This window comes from Eretmochelys imbricata, chromosome 10, assembly GCF_965152235.1.
Source record: "Eretmochelys imbricata isolate rEreImb1 chromosome 10, rEreImb1.hap1, whole genome shotgun sequence".
Taxonomy (NCBI): Eukaryota; Metazoa; Chordata; order Testudines; family Cheloniidae; genus Eretmochelys; species Eretmochelys imbricata.
The window spans coordinates 607,784-635,076 of record NC_135581.1 but is presented as its reverse complement, the minus strand read 5'-3'; the positions used below and the strand labels follow the sequence as shown (position 1 = coordinate 635,076).

At 44.4% G+C, this 27,293-nt stretch overlaps 2 protein-coding genes across 7 annotated transcripts in view; one reads left to right on the top strand and one right to left on the bottom strand.

Annotated features, from left to right (window-relative positions):
* Positions 1-293: 293 nt before the first annotated feature.
* Positions 294-25,068, bottom strand: NSMCE1 (NSE1 component of SMC5/6 complex). Of its 3 annotated transcripts, none has more exons than XM_077827651.1 (8): positions 24,945-25,068; positions 19,954-20,097; positions 6,379-6,500; positions 4,979-5,056; positions 3,351-3,473; positions 2,056-2,172; positions 1,049-1,169; positions 294-582 (listed from the first exon to the last, which is right to left on the bottom strand). In XM_077827651.1, exons 2-8 carry the CDS (start codon positions 20,069-20,071, stop codon positions 497-499), a joined length of 765 nt encoding a protein of 254 aa, XP_077683777.1. In that variant the 5' UTR covers positions 20,072-20,097; positions 24,945-25,068; the 3' UTR covers positions 294-496. The 3 variants fall into 3 exon arrangements, with proteins under 3 accessions (XP_077683777.1, XP_077683775.1, XP_077683776.1); XM_077827649.1 differs by having other exon boundaries at positions 3,327-3,473; positions 24,945-25,067; XM_077827650.1 differs by lacking the exon at positions 24,945-25,068 and adding an exon at positions 21,926-22,007 and having other exon boundaries at positions 3,327-3,473.
* Positions 25,069-26,213: 1,145 nt separating this feature from the next.
* The window catches only part of IL4R (interleukin 4 receptor), a 28,034-nt gene continuing 26,954 nt past the window's right edge, over positions 26,214-27,293 (top strand). For 3 of the 4 annotated variants that reach the window (XM_077827640.1, XM_077827642.1, XM_077827641.1), the window contains exon 1: positions 26,221-26,594. The gene's annotated coding sequence lies outside the window, so the exon portion shown is untranslated. Of the gene's footprint in view, positions 26,595-27,293 lie in introns of all 4 variants that reach the window. The other variant, XM_077827646.1, reaches the window with a different exon arrangement.

Sequence of the window (27,293 nt, the reverse complement as noted above, 5' to 3'; positions counted from 1 at the left end):
AGGATTTGCACAAACTCCCCTGCACTGAGCTTTCTTGTCCCAGCTGCACGTTCAGACCTGTGCAGATGGACTCCTGCACCTGGGCCCCCTTTAATTTAACAGGACTGGGCATGGTGTAAAGGTCTATGTGGATCAGCTTACACAACTGAGGCAGCAGCAGTCAAATCTCCCATTCCTACATAGGCATAATGCCCCACCCCCCTTTGGCAATAATGGTAGCTATGTACACATACCATGACAGCCTCCACTATAGCTATGCTGACCTTAACAGTGCAGGAACTGAGCAGGGAGGCCAAGGTCAGAACAGTTTTATTTTCAAACTTCTAGCAAGGTTTTAGCAGAGTATAAACAAACCATAAAAAGAAAATTGACTTTGTTCCCTGGGCATTCCTACTTTCAGAATGACACATTTTACACTAACGCTGAAGTAAACTGCAATTGGGCTCATCTGTAAAACAGTGAAAGAACATGGCTGCTTTAACTGAAGCTGGTCTTTCTAACGCCGCCTTGTTCCTGAGGATGAGGTTCCTCTCCTCTCCCTCGGGGCACTTGAAGGCAACTGGGAATCTGGCCGATTTATCTCTGAAGAAAAAATGCAATGTTAGTGAACAAAATACTGGTTTGTGTTGTTTCCCTGACAATACACTTTCATGAGCTCCAAATTCTCTCTAAATGGCTAAAAATGTGTAAACTCCTATTTGCTTGTGACTTCCGTTAGAAATGTTCCATTTCATTAGTTACATTGAGGTATTCCGAGAAGCTTCTGCTTCAACAAACTGAATATTTCCAGATTTTTTTTCACTCAACATACTGCTGGTAGTAGAGGGTCTAGGACTCCAGGAGTAAAGGCACAACCCTGACGGTTATAGGTGCACAAAATTACCAAAGCAAGATCCACCAGCTGAAATACTTGACGTTTCCAGTAAGTAAGAAAGTTCAATCCACTGTCATCTCATCATGACTACAGTAACTTAAGTATCACCATTAAATATCTCCGTCCATGCCCAGGTATTATTAGACGAGAGTTGTAAGATGGGTTGCTTGCTACCTGGAATCTCATGTGGCCAAAACTCATTACAGTGGGGACAGTGTGGTTCCATCTGAGCTTTGAAATATTTTCCAGCACAAGGCAAGTGCATTCCAATTCCACAGGTTTCACATACTTGACTCTGAAATGAGAAATGTTACTGTCAATAGAAAGCATTTCTGGTCTCCCTCTCAGTGCTACAAAGCATGTCATCTTTGGAAAGAGCCATAGTCTGCCTTACTCACCCGAACTAAGAGCACTAACTCCAGAGAATTTTACTTCATTTCCAGCTGGAGGATCCTTGTAAACAGAGGCTGGCATGGGTTACAGGGAAATACTACTTGGGAGCTGGGAAACGGGCATTTGTTGGGGTCATGGAAAGACTCGTAGCAAGAAGGCTTGGGAGCCAAAGGGTGTTGGGACAGGTGGGTGGGAAAAGGAGTGTCAGAACAGCATGCCTGTTGGGAAAGACTTGGAGGGAAGAAGTAGCTGCAGGAGGCAGGGAATGAGTAACGGGGGATTGGCAGCTGAGAAAAGGAGCTCAGGTCCCAGCCACTTATCAGGGGAACAAGATTGGGAGCTTGTGGGGATGCCGCTGCCCAGCTCCTCAGTGCAGTTTGTGGGCTTATTCTAGAGTTCTTGACGCAAGCAAGAGTGAAGATGCGTGCACGTACCAGACAGGGAAATCACCATGTGTTGAGTCCAGTGGTTTATAATAGCTAACAACCATCATGCACATGTAAAAATGGGAAAGATTCACCCCCAGTTCAGCTGACTGGGACAGGAGCCAACATGATGAATGCAGGTTTCTCACTGACTAAGTTCACTTTCTCCAAGTTCATATAGTTATAGTGGCAGCAACAGAATAGGTATTTTGTGTACTGTGGACTCCACTGCCAGGTTACAACAGCAGTTTGAACATGGAACAAATGCTCAGAAAGAAAAATATCACATGCTTTAGCTACCATCATGCAGGAATGTTTCTCAACAGCAGACACTTACTGAGGAAGCCCAGCCCAATATGTTACCTGAATGGCGAGGCTGTGACAGATGTTACATTTCCTCACCAAGTCTTGGTAGTTGCTGAGGATGTATTGCTCCATCTCCATTATGCAGCGAGTGTGCAAGGTATACTCCCCATCTCGCTAAGGGAACAACACCAACTGTGAGATTATAATATTGTTTCTTACAATTCACTCTTGACCTTTTTCTGAGCTCACTCGAACTTTTAGCAAAAGCAAAGCTTGATGTTCATTTCTTTTCAGCATCCAGCAGAGACCCATCACTAATACAAAGACAATATTCAAATTCCACTTAAAGCACTGCACCTAATTAGCATAAAACAGCAGGAAAAAAACTCCCTTGTCTTTAATAAATATGCATACCATGGAAGCCACAGGTCCCTGCAAGCATTCACCCATCCTCCATCAAAGACCACAGAGGTTAGAGAGATTATTCTAAACAAAATGTAGGGTTCCATGTAACAACATGTAACAACCTTTGCAACTGGGCTTCTCTTTAGAGCTGGACAGCTCTAAAATACCTAGATTATTGAGAAATATCATGGAAGAAAATCTGGCACCCTTTCTTAACACATGTAATGAAGGGAGAGATTTTCAAAGGCACAAAGGGGAGTTTCCTCCTCACTTTCAGTAGGAATTGGGCACCTACCTGTCCTTTACATTTCTGAAAGTCTCCCCCAGCTCAAGGGAGCCCGTCGCAGAGAACGGTGTAGAGATTCAGGATGAAACACCTTCAAGAGCAGAGGGTGAGCACAGCAGCTTCACCGCAGATGGACATGGTCACCTCTGCTTGCCAACCTGCGGGGGGCGGGGCGCGTCCCTCCAGCTCTTCTCTGGGGGGGCTAAGCCCAGCAGTGCCACCACCGCCTCCCTAACTCAGTATTTAAAGGGGAGCGGCAAGCGTTCAGAGTGTCCTATGCGTGGAAACTGCGGGAGTGTGTCAGCAAGGTTCTCAGTTACACCCATGCAACCTTACTGCCTGGCATGAGCATACCGTTTGGCTTGCAGAACCTTTGCTACTAAGTGATGATACCTGAGAAGAAAAGAGCTCTGTCTGAGTCAACTCCTAGGGTAAGCTTACAGCACAGCCAGATGCAAAGACTTGTAAACTTAGCATATTTTATACGGCATCATTGAGACAATAAAAATTGGCTCACCCAATACCATTTTTACAGTCACTCTTTAGAGCAGAGCTGCACTTTTGGCTGTCAAAGCAATATGAAAGAACAGTCAAAGCTACTAAAATGCCCACTCTCTCTACAAGATAAAGCAATTACTTCAGAGAGCCACTTATCCTGCACCAAATTTTGCAGCACTTGCTCCGCTTCCTTTTTCTTCATTTTCTTTATTTTAAGTTGGTCAGCCAGGTTTAAAATATTTGTGGAAGATGCAAAGCCATTTTCTGATACGATGATCGCATCCATCTGCAGAAAGAAAAATATCTGATGAGAAAAAACATACAATTGGCTAGCCCGAGTTCTGGGTTAATGGCAATGTGGAGGTTTTTTTCAGCACCTAGTTTAAATATACTATAAAATGCAACATATAATGCAAATATTTCAGGAAATTAAACCAATTAAGAGGCTGTTGGCAGTGTTAACCTGCCACAGGGGAGATAATTCCACAACTGAAACTGCAAGATGGGAGCTTGCAGGAAGCAATGTTGAAGCCCCTTTAATACACTGCAATGATGCTGAATATATGATGCATCCTCCACACCAGGGAGGAATCTGTGTCTTGACTTGGCCTGAGATCCATGCTTCCTTGATGAAAGATCTTTATCCATCAGCAAGGCATCTGTTCCAACTGGATTCATGTGCACAAGTAAATGTACTTGACATTCTTAGGCTGAATTGGTGCTGCCAGTTTTCAAAAATTCTATCATCTTTGGTTGAGCTTCAGTGCAAAATCTGTGATGGCAACAAATCTTGGAGCACTAGTGAAGGCAGGACACATGCACTTTCAGCACAGTGCGTCTCTGATCAGTGCAGCTCGAGATGAGAGTGGTGGTAACCTATACACTGGTCTACACTGTTGATGTCATCAGTGAAGCTGCACCAGTCTCAGACCAGCAACGGGAATATTTCTGAAAGCTGTAAGTGTAGATGAGACTTTTTGGACAAACTTCACATTGAGGCAAGCGAGGATTTTCTTCCAGGTAAGCGACACATCACCCTTGCTGTCCATAAAGGGCAGATGTATTTCTCGCACCGGTAGGCCCAAAACATATACAGTCTCTGAGCAGTCACAGAAATTCACTATACTCTTTATGAACAGAACCAAACAATATTATAACAAGAAACCAACAAAAAGCAAGATACTGAATTCTTATCACGGGAAATGCTACTGATGACACCATTGGTTCACATGAAGCAGGACATTGCATATGGACCCAATGGGGGAGTCTGGACCTTTGAAAACTCTTCAAGAGCGGTCTGCCTGTCTTGTTAGGCGGCATTGTCCATGGCTATCAATGCATACGAGTCATTGACTAAACCAACAATATACAATCCACTTCGTAGCAATCTTCAAATCCTAGTACTAGGTTATTATTGTCAAAAGCTACTGTAGATTAAAGGGGTCCTGAAACCTTCTATTCCCAGACAGAATTACCCAGTCATTGCTGGGAATTCTGGGACAGTGCTGCTGCAGAAAGATGATTTTTAAACTAAAAGCAGGTCTGCCAAGTCTTGCTCTGAGAAGCGCTTTCTCATTGATTTCGATTTAACACTAATTTATCCCCAAGAGGGAATAGATTTATGCCACACTTCTATTTTTTTCAATTGATTTGTGTTACAACTAACAATTATAAACTAAAGCAATAATACTCTTCAAGCAGATTTCACAGACTATTCCGTTTATTTTAAAGAGGAGACCATTCCCCCAACAGTCTGATTTGCTGAGTAATGAGCTGACTTACAGTACTTACAGTTTTTCTGAACAATTCTAACTCATTTTCTGTATAGTCAGATGCCATCTTAGTTATTTCAGTTTCTGCCAGATTCACCTATAAAATAACAATTATTGAACTCAAACTACCTTTGTACTTCCAGCCAGAACAAAGCATGTATTATTTTAAATTAACATAAAGGTTGCTTGTTGCAACAGCATGAAGGGGAGCATTCTTTCTTGAGATAAAGCCTTTTATTAACAAAAACACCTCAATCCTGCCCTTGCAGGACCCCCGTATTCCAGCCCTCGACCTCTCCTGAGCAAACACTCTACACTGTGCACAAATGGAGACTAAGAAGAGACTGAATTTTTCACTTATAATAAGCCAGTACTTCAGATAAATGTTTAGATTCTGAGGTAAGTTGAGATGAAAGGGATATAATAGAACAACATTCAAAAAAATCATGAAAATACCTAATAGCAAATAGTAATTTACTATGGTTAACAGGCAGCACTTCTTGATTATGAAAAACAACAATACTTTGTATTGCTCTTGCACCTTTTACCATGATGTATTAGTAGCCCTATTTTATACATGGGAAAACAGGAACCAGGAGCTAAAGGCGTTGGTCAAGGTTGCACAGAGCACGATTCCCAGACCTGTGCAATCGCCAGACAATGCTCTATCTCTCGCTGACATTTACAATCCGGAAATTATTTGTAAATCATTTCCTAGCAGATCTTTTCTACTGGATGAATTTTTTATTAGCAGGTGCAAAAAACCCATGTTGGGGAGGTTTGAGAGCTTTCCAGCTGACGTTACATATAGCGGGGAAAAAAGGTTCTTTTTTTTAAAAAAAAAACACACACACTTATCGCAGCACCACCTCTTAATATTTATGATAAATAAATCAAACACGACTACAGTCCTTGCCGCCATGTTCTGTTCCTTCGTGTCTATCATGTTAACCGTTCATCCTCACGCTTCCCTGTTCTACGTGTAGATTCTACAGCAGCTGTCAGCATAAGACTGAAGGAGCCCAGCCAAAACAAAACATCACTTAGTGTGAGAAGCGTGCTGGCAGACACATCCTCATAAGATTCTATGTATTTGCTCTGAATAACATTGCTATTATAACCCTTTGTTTCAGCACTTCTATTGGTACCTCAAACTCAAGGATTTGGAGCACAGAGAGAAATAGTAGCTGTATTTGTTAAGCACTGGCTAAAATACAGTCCCTGAGTGAATGAGCTTACCAGTCTAAAAGTATTAGGAGGAATGTGCACTTTTCATTGATATGTTATGCATGAAGGTTAATTTTATGTTAAGTATAGAGATGATTCTCCTCGCTGCTGCATCTTTGAAATGTGACATTGGTTAGCATTACTAGTAGTTAGACATTAAATCCACAAGGTGGCAACATATCACACACTTACCAATGCGTAATATGTTTTCCCATCATCTTCAGACATTCCTTTCCGGATCTGCATAAAGAAAGGCTGCAGATGGATGTTAACGACATTGATGAAGTCATCCAGCTTATCATGAGCATAGTAGACTGGAAATTTTTTTAAAAAAAGGTGGTTAGCTAGTCAGACAGCCAATCTCACACTACTGGAAACCCAGTCCTGGGCAGCAAAGCTTGTGACACCCAGACAGAGTTTTGAACCTGTCTTTTACATTTAGCTGGCATGTACTTGTCCTGTGCTCCTTTCATATCACTGCTGATTACAAACGCAACACCAGATTTCAGAAGAGTCCAGCCCTTGCGACTTCAGTAGCCGTGCTCACGGACTCTTATGTTTGTTGCTTGGCTCTTTGGGATCCACAACATTATCCATTCCAGCTGAATGGAGTTTTTAAATTGAATAAAAAGTTACCATATAGGATTAAATCTTGTGTATAATGAACAAATATATCTGTGCTCTATTCTGTTTTTGTGGTTTCCTGGTTTCTTTTCGTGCTCTGTTTTTCACAATGTAGAAACAGCTTTGCTACCTGCATACCATGGATTGATAATAAATTCTGATTTCAGGGACATGCCATTGTAGCATTTGGTGCCACATCCTATAAGCAAGAAATTTAGCAGCAGAAATTACATCACAGACATCACTGGGTCATGGAAGAAAGCAGGTGAACCCGTCCTGGTCCCCACATAGGCACAGCACAAGCTCCAAGCAAAGATTCTGCCAGAACTCCCATTGACTTCAGTGGGACTAGGTTTTCACCCTAAATATTTAGAAGCAGCATTAAGTAATATTTCACAACTTTTTTAGCCAATAAAGTTATTTCTTGTGAGATATCTCAGACGTATTAAGAGTGGTCACTAAAAGGGCTTTAGACTGTCTCAGTTACAAGAGATATTATCTGTGATTACAGGAGCACTTGGAGGCCTCAGCCAGGGTTCTAGACCCGTTGTGATAAGTGCTGCACAAATCTGTAATACAAAGGCAGTCCCTGCCCCAGTGAGCTCACAATCTAGGTTTATAGCAGGACTCCAAAGGTGGATGACATTGACAAACGAAGAACAAGGTAAGAGTAAAATAAGCATGTTTGCACATTAATGATTTGCCTGACCATGGTCAGGTGGTATCATGGCAGAAGTGAGTCTTAAGGAGAGATCTGAAGGAGTGGTCACTAGAGGAATATTCTTTTGGGCGACAACTACACCATTTGAATTTTAGATGAAAGTCTGCTTGCACTAGCAAATCCTCTTCCCATGGAGGGAAATCAAATGCTGTGCTCGATAATTTTAACAACTGTAAAATTAGTTTGCAGACCTATTGGTGGTGGTGTAGGAGAAATAAAGGGTGCCACGCTTAAACTGTTTAAATTTTTTCATTAAAGCTAATATTAAAAAATTATATAGTACACAGGTTAAGAAAAAAGGAGTGTCTGTACATCTGGGTATAGTGCTTAAATTTTAAAAACAAACTTTGTATTTGTGGATAGTCCATAAGATACATATAGTGCATAATTAGCAATAACCCAAATTTAGGTGAATAAATTTAAGAACACAGTTTAGATATTAGCATCCAAAGTATTCAGGTACAACACTCATGAAAAGTCATACAGAGAGTTGATTGTGGAAAGCAAATATAGCAATGAGTGAAGATTGCCCCTCAGTAATTGAGAATTTAGGGTAGGTTGTCCATTTAGAAAATACAATCCATGAGGAAAGTATTTCAAACCTTCCTCCTCTTCTGCTCCTATAAACTATTCCTAGTTTGAGGAAAACATTTACAGAGACTACTCCCTAAGCTAAAACAGGGACATTTTCTCAAGGGGAAAGGGATGAAAAAATTCTCTCCTGGGGGGACACAGATGAAAGACTGATCCAAACCACACACTTTTGGAAGGTACACTAATGAGAGCAGTGGGAGCACCTACATAGAATAGACTAATAAAAGAGCCACTTAAATGGCCTATAAAACAACAGTAAAATTAAGAAAAGCAGCCCACCCTCCCTCAAGTGCCTCTACTAAAAACAAAATACACATAACTAACCCCAAATAAACGAGAAATGTGTTAACATTAAAAACAAGACACGAACCCAACAGTTTTTTTTTCCACTTTCTTTTAACCAGCATATTCTCCCAGATGGGAGGTGCACCATTCCTGGCAGCACTGCAATACCCGCTTGATGCATGGAGTGGATGGAGCAAGCGAAGTTGTTCACAGCGTAGAAAACGAAGCATATGCTAGAACCAGCTAGTGTTCTTTATCCACTTTGTAAATAAATGAGTCCCAGCCCTGATCACTCAGTAGATATGCACATGGACAATAACATGTGGCAGCATTAGAAGCAGAGCTCATTATCTACAAGCATAGGAGCGTATTGGAGCATTTGCTTTGGCAGGAATTATTTGAGTTCAAAGGCAGTTGACAGACCAGCAGAGTAGTACCTAAATGGAACATTGTAAACAATCTGATTTTATTTTAATAATAAACCAGATCAACAGACCCTGGCCAGAACACAAGCTGGAGGTCGCCTCTGGAACAAGGGACTGGATCTGTACTGGAGGTCTCTGTGCCTCTCCTAGGGACTGTGAATATAAAGCAAACCAAATGCTGCTTTGCCTTTTGGTTAATGATCATTCTGACTCAGACACTGGGCTGAATATTCATCTCCTCTTTTAGACAAGGAAAGTAATAGCAAAATAATGACAGAGATAAAGACAAGGGAGTCTTTACCACATAGGATTGGTCAGAGAAACCATAGCTTCCTAGTAAGTTTCAGAATACATACAAGGGCAAATACAAACCTAGGGATCCCTTATTTAGGACAAAAGATTATAAACAAAGTTAGTAAGGACTTTAAGAAATATGACAGGCCCTTTATTTACACATCTTACTTGACATCTAAGCATATGGTATATTACACTATTTTGTGTACTTAATCTCCAGCTGTGCAGTTGTCAGTTACAAAGGAGAGAAAAGTGAACTTCTACTCTGAAAAGTGACAATGTAAAAACAGCCCATTGCATCTTTCCACTTTGACTCAGAATGGATTTAAAGCAAAAGTAACTCAGAAACGATGTAATATTCACTTTTCAGAGTAGAACCACACTAAGAAAAGTTTCAGAGTAACAGCCGTGTTAGTCTGTATTCGCAAAAAGAAAAGGAGTACTTGTGGCACCTTAGAGACTAACCAATTTATTTGAGCATGAGCTTTCGTGAGCTACAGCTCACTGACATCTATACCATAATCTTCAATATTCATAATTTTTTAGGGTTTAGCATTAAACAAAAATCAAAATGAGACTAAGATTACTTTGGATTTTAAATCCATGGTGCTCAGTTTTGATTTCACAGCAGACTAACTAAAGGTGAGTTTCACCGAGAAATGCTTAACTTCTCCACTTCATCTAATTATTCCTCAAATGCAACTTTAAAAAAAAAAAAAAAACTTCTATGAAAAGCGCCCCATCACACTTGGAAATCTTGCCAAATCATGTAATTATTACATGTAAAAAAAACCAAAACACCTACAAGAAAAACTGTTACCCTCTGTGGAGAAAGAGGTGGTTAGGGACTATTTAGAAAAGCTGGACGTGCACAGGTCCATGGGGCCGGACGAGTTGCATCCGAGAGTGCTAAAGGAATTGGCGGCTGTGATTGCAGAGCCATTGGCCATTATCTTTGAAAACTCATGGCGATCGGGGCAAGTCCCGGATGACTGGAAAAAGGCTAATGTGGTGCCAATCTTTAAAAAAGGGAAGGAGGATGATCCTGGGAACTACAGGCCAGTCAGCCTCACCTCAGTCCCCAGAAAAATCATGGAGCAGGTCCTCAAAGAATCAATCCTGAAGCACTTACATGAGAGGAAAGTGATCAGGAACAGTCAGCATGGATTCATCTTCCATGCCTGACTAATCTAATCGCCTTCTATGATGAGATTACTGGTTCTGTGGATGAAGGGAAAACATTGGATGTATTGTTTCTTGACTTTAGCAAAGCTTTTGACACGGTCTCCCACAGTAATCTTGTCAGCAAGTTAAAGAAGTATGGGCTGGATGAATGCACTATAAGGTGGGTAGAAAGTTGACTAGATTGTCGGGCTCAACGGGTAGTGATCAATGGCTCCATGTCTAGTTGGCAGCCGGTGTCAAGTGGAGTGCCCCAGGGGTCGGTCCTGGGGCCGGTTTTGTTCAATATCTTCATAAATGATCTGGAGGATGGTGTGGATTGCACTCTCAGCAAATTTGCGGATGATACTAAACTGGGAGGAGTGGTAGATACGCTGGAGGGCAGGGACAGGATACAGAGGGACCTAGACAAATTGGAGGATTGGGCCAAAAGAAATCTCATGAGGTTCAATAAGGATAAGTGCAGGGTCCTGCACTTAGGACGGAAGAACCCAATGCACAGCTACAGACTAGGGACCTAATGGCTAGGCAGCAGTTCTGCGGAAAAGGACCTAGGGGTGACAGTGGACTGGATATGAGTCAGCAGTGTGCCCTTGTTGCCAAGAAGGCCAATGGCATTTTGGAATGTATAAGTAGGGGCATAGCCAGCAGATCGAGGGACGTGATCGTTCCCCTCTATTCGACATTGGTGAGGCCTCATCTGGAGTACTGTGTCCAGTTTTGGGCCCCGCACTACAAGAAGGATGTGGATAAATTGGAGAGAGTCCAGCGAAGGGCAACAAAAATGATTAGGGGTCTGGAACACATGACTTATGAGGAGAGGCTGAGGGAACTGGGATTGTTTAGTCTGCAGAAGAGAAGAATGAGGGGGGATTTGATAACTGATTTCAACTACCTGAGAGGTGGTTCCAGAGAGGATGGTTCTAGACTATTCTCAGTGGTAGAAGAGGACAAGACAAGGAGTAATGGTCTCAAGTTGCAGTGGGGGAAGTTTAGGTTGGATATTAGGAAAAACTTTTTCACTAGGAGGGTGGTGAAACACTGGAATGCGTTACCTAGGGAGGTGGTAGAATCTCCTTCCTTAGACGTTTTTAAGGTCAGGCTTGACAAAGCCCTGGCTGGGATGATTTAATTGGGGATTGGTCCTGCTTTGAGCAGGGGGTTGGACTAGATGACCTCCTGAGGTCCCTTCCAACGCTGATATTCTATGACTCTATTCTATGATAAGACACGACTTGACATATGCATACAGACAGGGTGCGCACAGAAATAGTGAGACAATACTGGTCAGCATGATAGATAATAATTAATCTGCTGGTGTAGGACGTGTTTTTGTAGGCATCATGGCAAAGGAGAGTTTTGAAGGAGGATAATGAGTTAGTTTTACAGATGTGTATGAGGAGTTCCTCCCAAGCATGAGGGGCAGCATGGGAAAAACAGCACAAAGGCGCTTGCAAGAAAACTTAGTAAGTGGGCAATGGAGGCTGCCACCAGGGGATGATCATAGGCGAGGATCAAAATCAGGATAGCAAACTGGAGATAATAGCTGGGGGGAGGGTGGGCGTGTTAGACCACAAAGGGCCTAGAAAGTGACAAGCACCTTGTGTTTGATGTGAGAGAGAAGGGGGAACAGTAAAGGGATGCAAAGAGAGGGGCAACATGGTCAAAGCGATGGCCTAGGAAAGTGATCTTTACAGCAGCATTCGGAATGGATATGAGTAGGGAAAGATTTAATTTGTCAAGGCTAGAAAGGGGTGTCGCAGGAATCCAGAGACAGGGTAATGACAGCTTGGCCAAGAGTTTTAGCTGTGTGGATGGAAAAGAAAGGCCATTTCTTAGAGGTGTGATGCATAAAGAATAGATAAGATTTAGACAAAGCCTAGAGGTGAGGATATAGAGATTTCCGAGTCAAAGACAACAGCCAAGTTATGGGCCTGAGTTACAGGCAGGATGACAGTATTGTCCACAGTGATCAAGAAAGGAGGCAGCTAGACTTGGAAAGGAGGGAGGAAAGCAGCTCTGTTTTAGCCAATCTGAGCTTAAATGTTAAATGTCCACAAGGAGATGTCAAATAAATTGGTTAGTCTCTAAGGTGCCACAAGTACTCCTTTTCTTTTTGAGAGACAGGATGAAATTTTAGTTTGGACAGAAGGAGACAGGTCTGGAGTAAAGAGGTAATCTGTGTGTCGTTAGCATAGAGATGGTTATTGAATTTGTCTTTGTGGATGAGATTACCCAGAGATAAGCTGTAGAAGGAGAAGACTAGGGGACAAAGAACAGAGCCTTGTGGAACACCTACACAAAGGTGAAGGGAGGACGAGAAGGATCCTCCGAAGAACATGCTGAAGGGAAGATTAAAGAGGTAGGAGGAGAACCAGGAGAGGACAGAGGTATGGAAGCCAAGGAAGGACATGATTTAAAGAAGAGGAGCATGGTTAACAGTGTCAAAAGGCAGCTAACAGATCAAGGAAGATGAGTATGCAGTACTGGTTCTAAGCAGTGGCTAAGAAGAGGTCATTGGAGACTTTGGCAAGAGAGTTTTCAGTGGAGTGAAAGGTGGAAGCTTGACTGGGGGAACGTCTAGGATGGACTTGGAGGAGAGAAACTCCAAACAGTGATTGTAGTCAGTGCACTTAATGAATTGAGAAATTAAAAAAATGGGGCAGTAGTTGAAGAGGCAAGTGGGGTCAAGGGTAGGTTAAAATAGTGGTTCTCAACCAGGGGCATGTATATCCCTGGGGGTACATCAACTCATCTAGATATTTGCCTAGTTTTACAACATACATAAAAAGCACTAGCAAAGTCAGAACAAACTAAAATTTCATACAGACAATGACTTGTTTATACTGCTCTACATAATTTACCCTGAAATGTAATATTTATATCCCAATTGATTTATTTTATAGTTATATGGTAAAAATGAAAAAGTAAGTAATTTTTCAGTAATAGCGTTCTGTGACACTTCCGTATTTTTATTTCTGATTTTGTAAGCAAGTGGTTTTTAAGCGAAATGAAACTTGGGATACGCAAGACAAATCAGACTCCTGAAAGGGGTACAGTAGTCTGGAAAGGTTGAGACCCACTGGCTTAAAATACCCCAGCCCAAAATGAGGAAACAGCAGGCGGGAGGATCACAGTTCTTTTCAGAAAAGAATGCCATTCCCCCACACCATCTTCTACCAAAGCAAGCACCTTAACAAGGGTTCATGCTAGGCTCTATCACACAATGCAAATACAGGTCTTTAGATTTTTAGAAAGAGGAGAGAGTATTACAGAGGTGACCAGCAGTGACAAAGGCTTCCCCCACAAACTGCTGAGGACATTATAGGGATAGTAAGAGCACAGCTTGAGTCATGTTTGCAGTTGTTTGCCTTGCTCTCTCAGGTTTGCTACAATGTGTTTTATACACTGGAGAGACTTACATCACAGCTTAATCAGCAAAAGGCCCTTTAACAGAATCGGACATAAAACAATTCTATCCTGAACAATCCTGCATATTTGTGTTTTAACTGAAGTTTTAAAATAGTCAGTCATTCTGAGCACCACCATGACGGGTGCTGGGAGTGAGTCCAGAGACACATCACTAGACATGTGGAGCACTTTCTCTCATATGTTCCAATCCTACCGATGAATATACTCTAAAAGCACTTCTGGAGTTATTGATTCACGGTAGCGATCTAAGGCCCAATCAGGATCAGAGCCCCACTAAGACAAGTGTTGTACATACATACAGAAAGATGCTCCCTACCCCCAAAAACTTACAAAATAATTTGAAATATGATGGAAAAAGTGAGCGTGACAAACATTAGAAAGGAATGTGATCACTTCATCTAGCTATGGTGTTCCACAGGTCAGCTATTGCACAACTGTGATGGAGTATTTGCCTCACACAAGCCTTGACTGGGTTAACTGTATATGCTGCACCTGGAGGGAGGCCAGGGCTTGATAAGCACTACTTACAGATGAACCTCACCTGTTGCAGAAGCAGGGCTAGGAGTATACAGACAGGAAGTTAAGCAGTAAAGGGCTGTGCAGTCACTTCCTAGATGGAAAGGCAATTGTCCAGGGACAAGAAGGAAATCCAGGGGGAGAGTAAGCCCTAGAATTCTATCCTGCACTAGGGAGGCTGGGAAGGGTGAGGTAGCCATGAGGCACACAGTATGCTCCCATGATAAACCCAAAGATAAGCCAGGAGATAAAAAGATGGGGTAGGACAGAGCCCAGGGAAACAGCAACAGGTCTATGATTAGCAGCTTAGGTCTGCTCAGTCATAGGATCTGGAACTTGAAGTAGTCGGTAGACCTGGGTTCCCCTACTAGCCACTGGACCTATTCTTGGAATAGAAGACTGCCTGAGATAGCATATGGACAGCTTGTCTAGTGGAACTAGCTTCTTCTAGTTGAAGAAGGGGGAGTACTATACAGTGACTGGGCTGGAGGGCTAGGTCATGAAGAGGAAGCGCCCTGAGTCATGGAGAGAGAGGTCACACTGTGAGCAACTGATGGAAGGAGGAGCAAAACCAGGTGAAAGCCAATTCCAGACCCAGCCACAAGGTGCACCTATGGTGAGCAGAACCCCATTACAACTTGGTTCCTAATAATTTAGTTGGGGATTGGTCCTGCTTTGAGCAGGGGGTTGGACTAGATGACCTCCTGAGGTCCCTTCCAACCCTGATATTCTATGAATTTGAAAGGGGCTGTTTTTGTGTCCTCTTACACTTAAAACCAATTTCACACTCTAATGTCCTAGCACTTGGAATACAACCATCTGATGATATAGACATGGGAGGTTAACCCTTTAGCTTAATTGAATTGAATTATGCTAATTCTATAGCATGTTAGATTTGGTGTGATCTCAAGGATATTATGATACTACACTTTAACGACATCCAGTGCATCTGGACACATTGCTTCAATAAAGAAGTCCATATCCAGAAATATAGAGAACTTTGAAGAACTACATTAAATGCTACACTTCCTAGTTTAGTATACATCAGTAATGCTACAATAAATAAAGCATATACTGACTAGGTCTATTTAGATGCTGTTAGAAAACAAGGAAAATCATAATGTATTTGCCCTTGGAAGCAAAGCTCTGTCACGTTGCTGTGTTTGCTCAAGAAATGAATGTAAAGAAAGTAAAATCATGTTTTATTCAATGATTCAAGTACAGGATCCTTTTGTTCACAAAATCTCCTGACTTGGCACATGGCCTTTAAGGTAGAGTATTTATTGTGGTTAACATTTTAAAACTCCTACACATCTGAGTAATTTCACAACCTGTTTTATCCCACACTAACTGTATGTATATATAGACTGAATACACTGTACTTAGAAGGTGGGAGTTTTATGGTGTGCTACTCTGTTGTCAGGAAATCTTCCTGACAGATGACCCTTTCTGATAAGTTATTTAACTAACTTTTACTGCACTAAGAAAAGGAGTACTTGTGGCACCTTAGAGACTAACAAATTTATTTGAGCATAAGCTTTCGTGAGCTACAGCTCACTTCATCGGATGCATTCATCTGACTGAAGTAGTGAGCTGTAGCTCATGAAAGCTTATGCTCAAATAAATTTGTTAGTCTCTAAGGTGCCACAAGTCCTCCTTTTCTTTTTGCGAATACAGACTAACATGGCTGCTACTCTGAAACCTTTTACTGCACTGTAGTTCACTGGCCTAGAAATAGACTTTAAGGCCAGAAGGTATCATAGCGATCATCTTTCTAGTGTGACCTTCTGCACATTGCAGGCCACAGAACCTCAAACACCCACTCCTCTAATAGTCCCATAACCTCTTGAGGACTTCAGTAACTCAGCCAATCTTGATTTAAAGAATTCAAGTTATGAAGAATCCACCATTTACTCTTGTTTAAACCAGCAAGTGACTCATGCCCTATGCTGCAGAGGAAGATGGGAAATCCCCGGGGCCTCTGCCAATCTGACCGGGGGGGGAAATTCCTTCCCGATCCCAAATATGGCCATCAGTTAGACCCTAAATATGTTGGCAAGACCCACCAGCCAGACACCCAGGAAAGAATTCACTGTAGTAACTCAGAGCCATCCCCACCTAATGTCCCATCTCCAGCCATTGGAGATACTTGCTACTATCAGTTGCAGGTGGGCCACTTGCCATTGTCAGCAACCTCATACCATTCCCTCCATAAACTTAAGCGGCCAGTTGTGAAACCAGTTAGGTTTTTTGCCCCTATGGAAGGCTGTTCTAGAACTTCACTCCACTGATGGTTCGAAACCTTCATCTAATTTCAAGCCTAAACATGGTGACGGCCAGTTTATATCCATGTGTGCCAACATTGGCACTTAACTTAAATGCCAGGGAGGGAGAAGAGTTATTTATCCCTCTGATGTGTTTACAGAGAGCAATCAGATCTCCCCTCAGCCTTTGTTATGTTAGGCTAAACAAGCCAAATTCCTTAAGTCTCCTCTCATAAGGTAGATTCTTCATTCATCTGATCATCCTATTAGCCCTTCTCTGGACGTGTTCCAGTTTGAATCCATCTTTCTTGAACACAGGAGACCAGAATTGCACACAGTATTTCAGATGAAATCTCACCAGTGCTTTGTATAGTGGTAATGACACTTTCTTATCTCTACTGGAAATACCAGAACTGGGACCAAGTTGTAAAGTTTGCTGTAATGTTCAATGTTGCTCTGATCCAGACCTCTGGTTCAGGACATCTCTGCTAATTACAATACATATCTTTATCAAACAAGGCACAATGACTTGTGTGTCTTCAGGAAAAAAATTAAGCCAGTTTTGAATTTGAGGGGTATAGGGGAAGCAATGGTACTCTCCCTTGTTTTACTCATGTTAGTCACCACAATAAGATATTGCTCATGGGAGATTGCACAAATGTTTAAAATAGGATTGTTCCTGCTCTCTGAGCTTCACTGGACTCCTTATCTTGGCTCCCCTTCTGAGGGGTTTGAATATGCCCACTGACTTTGCTGGGCTCATTCTGATTAAGGAACAAAAATAAGTAGTGGTATCTCCCAAACACCACCCCACCAATAGTGCTAAAATTAAAGGTAGTTCACAGTAGATTGAGCAGTTCTGTGATCTCTCCTTCCCCTTTCTCACATAGGGAACAATGGTGACAATTAAATTATCGTTGGGCACCTGACTTATGGCTTGTCTACACAGGGAAATAGACTGGAATAGACTTTACTTTGGAAGTGGATTAAACTAAACCACAAAATAGCACCCTTAGTGCAGAATAACTCCCCATGGGGGGGGGGGGGTTAGCGTGCTTTAAAATTCAAACCCTAGCTGATTCTACAATAGCTCCTCCATGTACACAAACCCATACCCCTCACTAAGATGAAAGGGGCAGTTCACCCTCTGAGCTATCGTTCCAGGCTCTCTGCAGACTCGTGTAGGTATTTCTGCATTGGTTGTATTCAGTTCACAGTGTTGAGGTTTTCTTTGCAGTCATAACAGCTAGAGAGTCACTTTTTCCCATTAAATCTGAGATTCTGAAAAACAAGAAAGTACCTTAAGAGGCATTGGTATGCTGTACTACCGCATACCAACTTAATTTGAGCCAAGATTTAAGCCAACTAATATTCTAGAGCTACCTGGATTCCATCATCATCGTCATCTTTTTCCTTTATGCCGCTTTTCCTGGTGAGGATTGCAGCAGCAGCATAGAAAGCAGGGAGGGCCAGATCTTCTTTTCCTCCACAACAGGTTCCAGCTCCTCCTGGGGGATTCCCCAGCAGGTGGAAGAGAATATCCCTCCACTGTGTCCCGGGTCAGCCTTGGGGCCTCCGCCCAGTGAGACATGCCCAGTTAAGTTCCAGTGGAAGCTTCTGGGGGCATCCTTATCAGGTGCCTGAACCAATTCAGCTGACTCCTCTCGATCCAGAGGACTAGGCTTTTTTCTTAAACAAAACAAGTCACTTAACTTTTTTCTACCCAAAACTGTCTTATCTTAATAACTTTCAGAAGCTGCCTTAGAGCCCAATCCTACAAACTCTTTACTCACGTGAGGAGTAGCATCAGTTGGTAAAGCTATTCAGGTTCAGAAGCATCTACAGACCTAAGCCTGTAGATATCTTTGTACTAATTACTTTCCAATTAGTCTTGTTTGCAAATATGTGAAAGATGTAGGTCTTGTGACCTTTGACGCTTTCAGTTTTTGTTTTGCAAGCAGCAGTTTAATTTTCACTTTATCAGATTGTATCACCTACTGCTAAAAATTACTAATTAACTAAAAATGTTACTCATTTCAGCTTAATTTCAGTTTGTCCATCACATTTTCAAAATTAGTGAAGGTATAATACAGATAGTAAGCAGTTCTGAAACATCAAAACTAAATTGATTACACATTCCTATACCATTGAAGACTGAAAAAGAACTTCAAATTAAACTGAAAGCACAAAACCAAAATTCCTGTTTTATAATGTACAGAGGTCACTACTGTGTCTAGAGGGACTAGTGAATATGTAGTTAAATCTGGTGGAAAGATTTAGCCTTGAGAGATACTTTTCCCCCCAGGCAAATATGTTATATAAAATTCCAAAGAAAAGCCTTCCAATAAAGGATGAAGTGGCAAATTTAACACTGCCAAAAAGGCATTACTTAAAAACTGTTAATTGCAAATATGAATAAAGTTTTAAATATGCAGATCTAAAGACACTATTTTTGTAAAAGTATCAGGGGGTAGCCGTGTTAGTCTATATCCACAAAAACAACAAGGAGTCCGGTAGCACCTTAAAGACTAACAGAAGAAGTGGTTTTTTACCCACCCATCTGAAGAAGTGGTTATTTACCCACAAAAGCTTATGCCCAAATAAATCTGTTAGTCTTTAAGGTGCCACCAGACTCCTTGTTATTTTTGTAAAAGCTTTTACATGTTTTTGGTGAGGTTTGAATTGGTTTAACCCTAAATTTCTTTGTTTTTATTTGGGCTGTTTACACAATTAACATTATTTTAATGTAACTTTCTACAGGGTATATGCTAGCCAGGAATGCAGCTGTTTGTAAACTGAGGCTGATGCACATCTGTTAGTCAGATTTAACACTGCAATCTGGAACTAGTGACATGTTACTTCATGTGGAAAGGACCTACTAAATTCCCCATTTAAAAAGCACACTTCTCTGAAATATTTCTGCCTACATAACACCCTGACTACGGTAGTTCAAAGAAATTAAAGAAAATCTCCTTTTCATTCAGCTGTTACTGTGTATTTATAGTCAATTTTGCTGTTTCTGCTTGTATAATTAGGCCCCACTCCTGCCATCAGATCTGTGCAAGTGAACCTCTGCTGCTCATGTAGAATTCTAAAGTCCTGGATTAGAGCATTAAAACAAGATCCCCTCTGCCCATCTCACTGGCTTCTGACCAGGAAAACGAGAGAGATCCCAGTTTTAAATGGGTCAGTGTCAGTAATAACCTCAATGATCTGACCAACGTTTTCCTGAGTAAAAGAGGTCTTGGTAAGGCTAGGTGTGTACTACTGCTGAGCATGCAATTTGCCTACAAAGTCAACATGTTACCTAACTGGTAGCTCCGGAAAGCACTTTGGGATACCCAGAATATGAAGGGTGCAATAGAAAGCCCAATTTTACTCTGTTCTCTCATTCACTACACTGCTATTTTTCTAAGGAAATGAGACTAACCTTTATGGATTTCACAGCAGTCCCTGTGTAATGTTCTAGCCACCGACCCTTCCATTATTCCATGAGACATCAGCACCTGGAGGAACCGTCGATGACCATCAGTCATCTGGGTAGCCATTGAAATGTTACACTACGTTTAGAAAGCTGCAGAAGGAATAAACTGCAATTAGATGCACACATTCAAGCAAAATATTTATCTATACGCACATTTGTGAATACCTTCTATCAAATCAATCCATATCTCATACTGAAGAAAGAAAAATAAGTTCCCAACAGCACAAATTATTTTGATCTTTATATAAAAGATTCCAAATAAGATTTCAACTTCACAGGTACCTGTAGGAGTTCCGCATATAGCTTTAGTTAGGATTAATCCTATCCCCTTCCTGGGGAAAGTGAACATACCAGTGAGACAAGAAATTATATTAGGGCAAACAAGCATATTTATCAAGTTTTAGCTCAGAATGCACATAGGGCTTAACACTGATGTTCTAGGGTATTTGTTACGAACATTATCGCTACTTCCCAGGACTCTTTCAGATACAAAATACAACGTTGCATACATTATGCCACTGTACTAGCCAAATAAAAGAGTGGTAGTACAGTTCTCAGTGCCTCTGTTTCCCCATCTGTAAAATGGGGGAAATGGTACGCACATTCTTTGGAAAGCACATTGACATCCACTGGAAAAAAGCGTTATATAAGAGCTAGGTATTATTATTACAATCAATAAAATAGTTGGTACAGTTTGGGGTTCAATCCATCTTCTGGTCATTTTTATCTGAATAATACTGTCTTGTCTACTGAGATTGCAAAAGGCCAAGCATGTTGTCTGTGTGCTTGTCAAGGTCCCTTCCCCACTCTGAACTCTAGGGTACAGATGTGGAGACCTGCATGAAAACCTCCTAAGCTTACTTTTACCAGCTCAGGTTAAAACTTCCCCAAGGTACAAAATTATTTTACCGTTGGATTTTCACTGCCACCACCAAACTTTATCTGGGTTTACTGGGAAACGTAGTTTGGACACATCTCTCCCCCCAAAATCCTCCTAACCCTTGCACCCCACTTCCTGGGGAAGGTTTGGTAAAAATCCTCACCAATTTGCATAGGTGACCACAGACCCAAACCCTTGGATCTTAGAACAATGAAAAAGCATTCAGTTTTCTTACAAGAAGACTTTTAATAGAAGTAAAGGAATCATCTCTGTAAAATCAGGATGGTAGATACCTTACAGGGTAATTAGATTCAAAACATAGAGAATCCCTCTAGGCAAAACCTTAAGTTACAAAAAAGACACACGGACAGGAATAGTCATTCTATTCAGCACAGCTCTTTTCTCAGCCATTTAAAGAAATCATAATCTAACACATATCTAGCTAGATTACTTACTAAATTCTAAGACTTCATTCCTGTTCTGTCCCCGGCAAAAGCAGCATACAGACAGACACAGACCCTTTGATTTTTCTCCCTCTTCCCAGCTTTTGAAAGTATTTTGTCTCCTCATTGGTCATTTTGGTCAGGTGCCAGCGAGGTTACCTTTAGCTTCTTACAGGTAAGAGGATTTTTCCTCTGGCCAGGAGGGATTTTAAAGGGGTTTACCCTTCCCTTTATATTTATGACAGTGCTAAATAAAAGCATCCCACTGAACCCTTCTCCACCTCTTGGGACACCATCCTCAGTGAGAGAAAACCCACAGCCAGGTAAGAAAGAGGCAGGAAATATTAGGGCAAAGTGATAAATACTAGTTATCCTAAGCTAGTGGTACTCAACTTTTCGACTACTCTATCCGTTTCAGGAGTCTGATTTGTCTTGAGTACCCCAAGTTTCACCTCTCTTAAAAACTACTTGCTTACAAAATCAGACGCAAAAATACAGAAGTGTCACTGCACAGTATTACTGAAAAATTGCTTAATTTCTAATTTTTACCATATAATTATAAAATAATCAAATGTAATATAAATATTGTACTTACATTTCAATGTCTAATAATATAGAGCAGTATAAAACAAGTCACTGTCTCTATGAAATTTTAGTCTGTACTGACTTCAGTGGTCCTTTTTATGTAGCCTGTTGTAAAACGAGGCAAATACCTAAATGAGTTGATGTAACCTGTGGAAGATCTCTGCATACCCCTGGTTGAGAACCACTGCCCTAAGCCCTTCTGTGTACTGAGCAACTCTGCCCATATTTCAGAGTAACAGCCGTGTTAGTCTGTATTCGCAAAAATAAAAGGAGTACTTGTGGCACCTTAGAGACTAACCAATTTATTTGAGCATAAGCTTTCGTGAGCTACAGCTCACTTCATCGGATGCATACTGTGGAAAGTGCAGAAGATCTTTTATACACACAGTGAGCTGTAGCTCACGAAAGCTTATGCTCAAATAAATTGGTTAGTCTCTAAGGTGCCACAAGTACTCCTTTATTTTCTGCCCATATTTGCCAGTCATACTGGCATATAATAAAAGATGTTAAAATCCTGAACTATTTACTTTTCTTCAGCATTGGCACATGGAATACTGTTTCTACTCCCTGGCCTTTCTAACCAATGCCAAATGATGCCACAGGAAACAATATGCTGCAAGACGGAAGTAGCCTTTGCACCAGGAACAGAACTTGTAACTTTTCTATTCACACCACACAGATGTAAGAGCTCAGTTACTCCCCAAACTCTCAACACTATCACCAGCCAGAGGGTATATTGCCAGGGGCATAGTCTTACCAACAGCTTTAGGGACTGGATTAAGAAAATTCACAAAAGGTTTACAGTGTGTTTGGGGCTCACTCTCTCTTTAAAGTGAATTGACCAAAAGCTACTGCAGCCCTCTCCACCCAAAGCTTCATCTGCCCCCTGCCAATGGGCCACAGGGCTCCCCAGGACATTCCGTCAGAGGTAACAGTTCAGACTCTGTGATCTTTGGCCTCTTGACTGAAGGGGGCACCCACTTAAACTCAGTTGTGACATGGCTGCTTCCCGTGCTATGAAATGATTTGAGATCCTCCAAATTCATGTCACACTGGGCAAAAAGAGTCCTCCGATGGAGGTAACTTTCACTCTCTACTGCCCAGGGCTGGAGCGTTACTAAGATGGCTTGTGAGGCCCAGCCCCCAGGCACACAGCTGGCCTGGGAAATGCTGAGGTTCCTCCTGCCAACTTGCTCTTTCAGGTCTCATGCACATGTGCCCTTGACTTTACATTGTAAATGAGGGGATTAATATGTTACCCCAAACCTACTTCCTCCAATCCCCCACAACCTACCCTACCCCCTCCCAATGCCCTCCCCACAACTTTCCCTGCCCCCCACCTACCCCAATCCCCCACAACCTACCCTACCCCCTCCCAATGCCCTCCCCACAACTTTCCCTGCCCCCCACCTACCCCACCTCCTCCAATCCCCCACAACCTACCCTACCCCCTCCCAATGCCCTCCCCACAACTTACCCTGACCCCCACCTCCGCCAATCCCCCACAACCTACCCTACCCCCTCCCAATGCCCTCCCCACAACTTTCCCTGACCCCCACCTGCCCCACCTCCTCCAATCCCCCACAACCTACCCTACCTCCTCCCAATGCCCTCCCCACAACTTACCCTGACCCCCACCTGCCCCACCCCTCCATTCCCCCACAACCTACCCTACCCCCTCCCAATGCCCTCCCCACAACTTACCCTGCCCCCCACCTCCTCCAATCCCCCACAACCTACCCTACCCCCTCCCAATGCCTTCCCCACAACCTACCCTGACCCCCACCTCCTCCAATCCCCCCCACAACTTACCCTGCCCCCCACCTCCTCCAATCCCCCACAACCTACCCTACCCGCTCCCAATTCCCTCCCCACAACTTACCCTGACCCCCCACCTGCCCCACCTCCTCCAATCCCCCACAACCTACCCTACCCCTTCCCAATGCCCTCCCCACAACTTACCCTGACCCCCACCTCCTCCAATCCCCCACAACCTACCCTACCCCTCCCAATGCCTTCCCCACAACTTACCCTGACCCCCACCTCCTCCAATCCCCCCCACAACTTACCCTGCCCCGCACCTACCCCACCTCCTCCAATCCCCCACAACCTACCCTACCCCCTCCCAATGCCCTCCCCACAACTTTCCCTGCCCCCCACCTACCCCACCTCCTCCAATCCCCCACAACCTACCCTACCCCTCCCAATGCCCTCCCCACAACTTATCCTGACCCCCCCCACCTCCTCCAATCCCCCACAACCTACCGTACCCCCTCCCAATGCCCTCCCCACAACTTTCCCTGCCCCCCACCTACCCCACCTCCTCCAATCCCCCACAACCTACCCTACCCCCTCCCAATACCCTCCCCACAACTTACCCTGACCCCCACCTCCTCCAATCCCCCACAACCTACCCTACCCCCTCCCAATGCCCTCTCCACAACTTTCCCTGCCCCCCACCTGCCCCACCTCCTCCAATCCCCCACAACCTACCCTACCCCCTCCCAATGCCTTCCCCACAACTTACCCTGACCCCCACCTCCTCCAATCCCCCCCACAACTTACCCTGACCCCCACCTACCCCACCTCCTCCAATCCCCCACAACCTGCCCTCCTCACAACTTACCCTGACCCCCACCTACCCCACCTCCTCCAATCCCCCACAACATACCCTACCCCCTCCCAATGCCTTCCCCACAATTTACCCTGACCCCCACCTGCCCCACCTCCTCCAATCCCCCACAACCTACCCTACCCCTCCCAATGCCCTCCCCACAACTTACCCTGACCCCCACCTCCTCCAATCCCCCTCAACCTACCCTACCCCCACCTCCTCCAATCCCCCCCACAACTTACCCTGCCCCCCACCTACCCCACCTCCTCCAATCCCCCACAACCTACCCTACCCCCTCCCAATGCCCTCCCCACAATTTACCCTGCCCCCCACTTACCCCACCCCTCCAATCCCCCACAACCTACCCTACCCCCTCCCAATGCCCTTCCCACAACTTACCCTGACCCCCACTTACCTCCCAAGTCCAAACTACCCCCTCCACAACCCCGCCTGCCCCCGGCCCTGATTGGCCCGGCCCGGCCTGGCCTGGCCCCTTTTCCGGGCGGACTCGAGGATTCGGCGCTCGCCGCTGTCGCCTGCTGACATCGATGACTCGGCTGGTCTGAGTCCGCCTAGTCCCCGCCAACACCCCCCCCCCGCGCCGCCCCTCCCCCAACACCCCCGCTACCCCGCCCCGCCATCCTCCCCCAACACCCCCCCCGCGCCGCCCCTCCCCCAACACCCCCACTACCCCGCCCCGCGCCCCAACATCCTCCCCCAACACCCCCCCCGCGCCGCCCCTCCCCCAACACCCCCGCTACCCCGCCCCGCGCCCCAACATCCTCCCCCAACACCCCCCCCGCGCCGCCCCTCCCCCAACACCCCCACTACCCCGCCCCGCGCCCCAACATCCTCCCCCAACACCCCCCCCGCGCCGCCCCTCCCCCAACACCCCCGCTACCCCGCCCCGCGCCGCCCTTTCCGCAACACCCCCCGCGCCCCCCTCCCCCAACATCCTCCCCCAACACTCCCCCGCGCCGCCCCTCCCCCAACACCCCCCGCTACCCCCCCGCGCCGCCCCCCAACACTCCCCCGCGCCGCCCCTCCCCCAACACCCCCTGCTACCCCCCTGCGCCGCCCCCCTACGCTCCCCCCGCGCCGCCCCTCCCCTGCCTCCCCAACACCCCCCCGCGCTTCCCCTCTCCCCTCCCCCCCAACAACCTCGCCCCCATCGCCACTCTCCACCTCTCCCTGCCCCCTCCAACAAGGCCTCCCTCACCGCTAACCTCCCCTGCACTGCCCCTTCCCCCACCTCCACCTCCACCAAACCCTCCCCCCCCCCGCACTGCCAGCCCTCACCCAGCAGCCTCTCTGCCCAGTGTTCTCCTGCCTCTCCCTCAGTTCCTGGCACTGCCAGTCCCCTTGAGCATGTCTGTAGTTACCAGCCCCCTGGCACAGTGGCCTGTCCACTCCAGCCCCTGGGGTATCTCCCACACCTTCACCTCCATGCCCCCGGCCCTCCTGGTGTTCCCTGCTGCCCATGTCCTGGCAGCTGGGCAGGGAGGTGGACTGCAGGATCTCGCCACGCTTTTCATTTCTAGGCACTGTGGTCTGGCACTTGCCTCGCCTGCTGCGGGCCATTGCGGGTGCTGTGTGCCATCATGGCTGTGCTGCTGTACGTGCCTCAGGCCACTGTTATGCTGCTGTGGGCCATTGTGGGCATTACTGAAGGCCAGCATGGTCATGGTTGCAGCCATCCCAGCTGTCAAGATCAGTTGGAGTATTTTCGCTTATGGTTCCTAGCTGTGAACATTGGGTGAAGGCCCTTAGCTGAAATTCACCCCTCACTATTGGTCCTAGGAAATTAGTCTGTTATCTTGAGGGAGAGTGAAAGTTATAAACCTTTTCTCTTGAGATGTCAGTTGATTCTCCCAGCCCCTTTCCAGGAACACAGGATCAGATGCACTGAGCCATGCTGCCCACTTTTGGCACTTGAGTGGCTATGGCCTCTATCTACACTGCAAAGTGGTCACATTAGCAACTCGAGTTTCAGCAGCATTTCACCCTTAGTCTGTAACTCCTGACTGGCCAGCCTACTTGAGTTAAAAGCACCACCATGCTCAAGGTAAGGAGTTTGTGTGTAGATTGGATTTGAATTAGGGGCAATACTCCAGGTGTAACTCAAGTTAACTTTGCATTGAAGAAAAGCCCATTGTTACAGTGTAGTTTAAAGAAAAGGAGTCCTTGTGGCACCTTAGAGACTAACCAATTTATTTGAGCATGAGCTCTGAGCTGTAGCTCACGAAAGCTCATGCTCAAATAAATTGGTTAGTCTCTAAGGTGCCACAAGGACTCCTTTTCTTTTTGCGAATACAGACTAACACGGCTGTTACTCTGAAAAGTGTAGTTTAAGTCAATGGACTTTGGGGAGACTAATGCTGTATTGTAACTGTCTACAGCCAAACGCTTATTTTCTTCAGACTTTCTAATAAGTAATATGTCATGGCTGAAAACATGCATGAGAAAATTCAGCCCCAAAAGGCTTATCTGAGAATGTTATAGACCACTGAACACACAGGCTTACAATGGGAGGTGCTGTCTCTGATTTAGGGAATCCTAAAACCATAGGACTAGCAGGGACCGCAAGGGTCATCAAGTCTAACCCCCTGCCAAGATGCAGGATTTGTTTAATATAAGAATAAGTTACTTCTGCAAGAATAAACAGAAATTGCAAAGCCTGGTGTGAAGAGTACTTAGTAAAGCCAAATATCCAACTTGTACACTGAAAATCTCAAAAATGTTGCATGGTGTTACAAAGGTAAGG